The sequence below is a fragment of the Dipodomys ordii genome, unplaced genomic scaffold, assembly GCF_000151885.1.
Source record: "Dipodomys ordii isolate 6190 unplaced genomic scaffold, Dord_2.0 Scaffold154, whole genome shotgun sequence".
NCBI classification, from domain to species: domain Eukaryota; kingdom Metazoa; phylum Chordata; class Mammalia; order Rodentia; family Heteromyidae; genus Dipodomys; species Dipodomys ordii.
The window spans coordinates 340194-346009 of NW_012267370.1; the positions used below are offsets into that span (position 1 = coordinate 340194).

General features: G+C 44.7%; 1 protein-coding gene across 1 annotated transcript in view; it reads left to right on the forward strand.

Moving 5' to 3' along the window:
• Glod5 (glyoxalase domain containing 5) overlaps positions 1-5816 on the forward strand; it is an 18636-nt gene that overhangs the window by 2861 nt on the left and 9959 nt on the right. Inside the window, exon 2 of the mRNA XM_013032398.1 lies at positions 3752-3889. Within this exon, the coding sequence (XP_012887852.1) occupies positions 3752-3889 (138 nt within the window). The remainder of the gene's footprint in view (positions 1-3751; positions 3890-5816) is intronic.

Below are 5816 nucleotides of genomic sequence, written 5' to 3' on the forward strand. Positions count from 1 at the left end.
TAGAGCGCTTGCCTTGCATGCATGAGGCCCTGGGTTCAATTCCTCAGCACCACATAAGCAAAAAGAAAAAAGCCAGAAGTGGCGCTGTGGCTCAAGTCGTAGAGCGCTAGCCTTGAGCTGAAAAGCTGAGGGACAGTGCCCAGGCCCAGAGCTCAGGCCCCATCACCGGACGACCCCCCCCCCCAAATAAAAAAAAAACAGCAAATAAAACTCCGAGACAGTTAGGTAATTCTAGCACCTTAGGAGGCTGAGATCTGAGGATCAAAGTTCAAAGCCAGCTGGGCAGAAATTCCATGAGATTTACCTCCAATTACCCAGCAAAAAGCTGGAACTGGAATTGTGGCTCAAGTGATAGAGCCTCAGCCTTGAGTGAAAAAGCCAAGCAAGAGCATGAAGCCAAGAGTTCAAGTCCTACTACTGTCATAAAAAATAAAGACAGCAAATAAAACTTAGAGACAATAGATTAAAAGTATAAAGATAAGAGCGAAAAGTATGAAACACAAAGCAAACATACAATAGAGAAAAATTGAAGATGGAGGAGTGGCTCAGGTGATGAAATGCCAGCCAATGAGTGGAAGTGTGAGATACTGAGGAAGAAGAAGGAGGAGGAGGAGGAGGAGGGGGAGGAGGAGGGGGGAAAGGAGGAAGAAGAGTTGCTGCCAGGTACCAGTGGCTCATGCCTGTAATCCTAGCTACTCAGGAGACTCAGGAGGCTGAGATCTGAAGGTTGTGGTTCAAAGACAAACCAGGCAGGAAAGTCCAGGAGATTCTGAGCTCTAATAAACTACTCAGAAAAAGCTGGAAGTGGCACTGTGGCTCAAGTGGTAGAGCGCTAGCACTGAACACCAAGAGGCTCAGGGACAGAGATCAGGCCCTGAATTCAAGCCCCAAGACTGGCAGGAAAAAAAAAATCAACAGTGTAATAAGTTGGTTCTTTGAACAGATTAACAAAATAATAGTAAGTTCCATTCTTGCTCCAGAAATTTAGAGAAAGACATAAACGATGGCTATCTGGAATGAAGGTAGTCACTTTTGCAGATTCTGCAGATGATAAGGGGTTAATAGGAATTTTTTAACTTATGGCTTTGTTTTCAGTAGGGCTCAGATGGCACTAGTTTACTCCTTATACTGCTCCTGTGGATTCTCTGTATCAACAGCTTTGCTAATGCCTCCTCTATTCATGAAGCTAGAACCTCAGTATTTTTAAGCTGAGGTTCAGTGAAATAAATTAAGATGTATTTGTTTAATGGAATTAAACAGATTGGAATGGAAAAGAATACAATCTCATAGAATAGAATGAAAGGGAATGAAATAGAATCCAATAGAAATAGAAATAGAGTAGAATAGAGTAGAATAGACTTAAGGTAGGGCTGGGAAGGTGGCTCAGTGGTGGAGCGCTTGCCTTGCATGCTTGAGGCCCTGGGTTCAATTCCTCAGCACCATATAAGCAGAAAAAAAAAGCTGGAAGTGGCGCTGTGGCTCAAGTGGTAGAGTGCTAGCCTTGAGCTGAAGAGCTGAGGGACAGCACCCAGGCCCAGAGTTCAGGCCTCACAGCCGGACCCAAAAAATAAAAAAGAATACACTTAAGGTAGAGTCAACATTAGCCAGGCATTCATGGTTTACGCCTGTAATCCTAGCTACTCAGGAGGTTTACACCTGTAATCCTAGCTACTCAGGAGGATCAGATCTAAGGGCCAGCGTTCAAAGCCAGCTTGAGTAGAATAGTCTGAGAGACATTATCTCAGATTAACCAGTTTTAAAAAAAAACTGGACTAGGGATATGGCTCAAGTGGTAGGTGCTAGCTATGAGCTGAATCAGCCAAGTGAAAAAGGCCCTGAGTTTGAGCCCCAATACTGGCAAAAAAAAAAGGTGCAATGATGACCTTATGAATAACAGGCAAAAGAGTAGTGGGGAAGGTGGCTCAGTGGTAGAGTGCTTGCCTTGCATGCAGAAGGCCCTGGGTTCAATTCCTCAGCACCATATAAGCATAAAAAGCCAGAAGTGGTGCTGTGGCTCAAGTAGTAGAGTGCTAGACTTGAGCTGAAATGCTCAGGGACAGCGCCCAGGCCCAGAGTTCAATCCTCACTACCAACAAAAAAAGGGGGGGGCCTCTTTGCCAGGCACCAGTTGCTCACGCCTGTAATCCTAGCTACTCAGGAAGCTGAGATCTGAGGATCATGGTTCAAAGCCAGCCCGGGCAGGAAAGTCTATGAGACTCATATCCAATGAATTACAAGAAAACCGGAAGCGGCACTGTGGCCCAAGTGGTAGAGTGCTAGCCTTAGCTGGAGAGCTAAGGGAAAGCACCCAGGCCCAGAGTTCAAGCCCCACAACCAACAACAACAAAAAAAGAAGGGCTGGGAAGGTGGCTCAGTGGTAGAGCGCTTGCCTTGCATGCATGAGGCCCTGGGTTCACTTCCTCAGCACCACATAAGCAAAAAGAAAAGAGCCGGAAGTGGCAGTGTGGCTCAAGTGGTAGAGTGCTAGCCTTGAGCTGAAGAGCTGAGGGACAGCGCCCAGGCCCAGAGTTCAGGCTCCATGACCAGACCCAAAAAAAGAAGAAGAGGAAGAGGAAGAAGAAGAGGAAGGAGGAGGAGGAGGAGGAGGAGGAGGAGGAGGAAGAAGAAGAAGAAGAAGAGTCTCACAAGAAGAAGAGTCTCACAGACTTTCTTGCCCAGGCTGGTTTTGAACTATTGCAGTTATGAGCCACCAGTGCCTGGTTAAGCCCTTTATAATACAACTTTTTTCCCTTTGGTCTGTCATGGGGCTTGAACTCAGCCTCTGGGGACTGTCCCCAAGCTCTTTTGCTCAAAGTTAGTGCTCTACCACTTGAGCCACAGTTCTACTTCCAGCTTTTTGTTTGGGGGGGGGTGCAGTTTATTGGAGATATTGGTCTCATAGACTTTCCTGCCCAGGCCGGCTTTCAACTGCAATCCTCAGATCTCAGCCTCCTGAGATGCTAGGATTACAGAAATGAGTCCTAGGTGCCTGGCTTGACTTGGTTTTTAGCTACCATCATCTTTGTTAATGACAGGCACATTATAATCCTGTAACAGATGTAAGTGTAGAGTACTATAGAATGCAGGTTAAGACCCCAGCATAGTGGTGACATGTTTGTAACCCTAGTACTTATAAGGCCATGATAAGAGTATTGAGAGTTTCAAAAGAAGGCCTAAAGAAGGCCCCCCAAAAGCTAGAAGTGGAGCATCAGCCTTGAGAACAAAAGCTCAGGGGCAGTGCCCAGGACTAGAGTTAAAGCCCCAGGACTAGCAAAAAGGAAAAAGAAAAAGAAAACAGAAAAGCAAAAGGAAAAAGAAATAGAAGAAACAAGAGTGGGCATGTTGAGCACATCTGTTCTTGTGAATCCATACCTGGGTAAAAAGACTTTACTGAGGGGCTGGGAAGGTGGCTCAGTGGTAGAGCGCTTGCCTTGCATGCATGAGGCCCTGGGTTCAATTCCTCAGCACCACATAAGCAAAAAGAAAAAAAAAAGCGTGAAGTGGCACTGTGGCTCAAGTGGTAGAGTGCTAGCCTTGAGCTGAAGAGCTGAGGGACAGTGCCCAGGCCCAGAGTTCAGGCCCCACAACCGGACCCCCCCCCCGAAAAAAAGACTTTACTGTTTCTTGAGGGCCATTCTGCTTAAAATAGGGTTAAGGATTCCTCATAGAGCTGGGAGGTGGTAGAAAGAAAAGACATGGAAACGTTGCCAAAAGCAATGTGGGTTTTTTCCTTACTGTTTTTACTTTTTAGCCATGGAGGGCCAGCAGTCATATACCTTCCCAGTGTTTTATCCGACGACTGGACCACATTGTGATGACAGTAAAAAGCATTGAAGAAACCATCACATTCTATTCCCACATCCTGGGCATGGAGGTCACCACTTTCAAGGTAATCACTTCTTTAAAGGCCAACTACAGGTGGATTAGATGATAACACTTTAAAATATAACTTAAAGCCAGGAACATTAGCATATACATATAGGAAGATTGTGAGTTCAATTTGGTTATTTTGCCATTTAATGACTTGAAAATACTTCCCTCTTCAAAAAAGAGCCATCTGTCTTCCCAGTCCCTCCATATCATAAAAGCAGAAGGGTTTGTCTTTTGCAAATAGATATAGATTAAAGCAGGTTTAATTTGTTGATGGCTAAGAACAAACAGCTCAATATTTATTAAAGTGTTTCTTTAATAAGGAATTTTTTCTTGAAACCAAAGATCAGAACTGGTAGGTAAGTTATTAAGTTCTATATGAAAGGATATTCTGTGGAAAAAGTAGAGAATACATTCAGCAAAGGAAGGGAAAAAATGACATGCTCTTTTGATTATGTTCTATGTCTAAATTAAAATTCCAATTAAGAGCTGAAAAAAAAAAGATTGTGAGTTCAGTGCCAGCCTGGGCTACAGAGCAAGACCCGGTCTCGTAAAACAATACATAGATAAGTTGGCTTCTGTAATCTTAGCTACTCAGGAGGCTGAGATCTGAGGATCACAGTTTAAAGGCAGCCTCTCAGGAAAGTCCATGAGACACTTATCTCAAGTTAACCACCAGAAAACCGGAAGTGGCGCTGTGGCTCAAGCAGTAGAGCACTCACCTTGAGCTGAAGAGTTCAGAGACAGCACCCAGGCCTAGAGTTCAAGCCCCACGACTGTTAAGAAAAAAATAGCTAAAATAAATCATAACTTAAAGGTTTGAATGTGGCTTAGTGGTATGCCAATTTCCCAGCATGCTTAAGATACTCGGTTTCACCTAGCACCTTACAAAAAGGGGGGGAAGGAGAGGAATACAACAACTCCAAAAACAAAACACAGGAAATATGAGAACTATAATAAAAGAATCAATGAAAGAGATTCCAAATTCTAAATAGGGGAACTTTTAGAGAGAGGGAGAAAAGGACAGGGTAAGGAACTGGAAACACGTTTTGGTGGGAGGGCAATGGGAGAGTATGTATATGGATGGAGGAAGGGTCTGCAAATGTACTTATCATAGACAATGTGCATTATACAAAAACTGGACCAGATAACTTGAGGGTAGGGATAGAAGGTGGAATATGGGGAAGAATGAAGGAAAGGGGGGGCTGGGAAGGTGGCTCAGTGGTAGAGCGCTTGCCTTGCATGCCTGAGGCCCTGGGTTCGATTCCTCAGCACCACATAAGCAAAAAGAAAAAGAGCCGGAAGTGGCGTTGTGGCTCAAGTGGTAGAGCTCTAGCCTTGAGCTGAAGAGCTGAGTTCTGGCCCCACGACCGGACCCCCCCCAAAAAAAAAGAATGAAGGAAAGGGTAACACTGACCAAGAAGCATTGTACTCCTAGCCTGATTTATGGAATTGTAACCTCTTTGTACAACTACTTAGCAATTTATTTTTATTTTTGTTTTTGTTGGTCATGGGGCTTGAACTCATGGCCTAGGCACTGTCGCTGTGCTCTTTTGCTAAGGTCAGTGCCTACCACTTTAAGTCACAGCTCTACTTCCAGGTATTTTTAGTGGTTAATTAGAGATAAGAGTCTTACAGGGACTTTCCTGCCTGGGCTGGTTTCAAACTGAGATCCTCAGATCTCAGCCTCCTGAGTAGCTAGGATTATAGGTATGAGCCAATGGTGCCCGACAACTACTTAATAATTTTTTTTTTTAGTCGTGGGCCTGAACTCTGGGCCTGGACACTGTCCCTCAGCTCTTCAGCTCAAGGCTAGTGCTCTACCACTTGAGCCATAGTGCTACTTCCGACTTTTTCTGCTTATGTGGTGCTGAGGAATCGAACCCAGGGTGTCATTCATGCAAGTCAAGCACTCTACCACTGAACCACCTTCTCAGCTCCTTTTT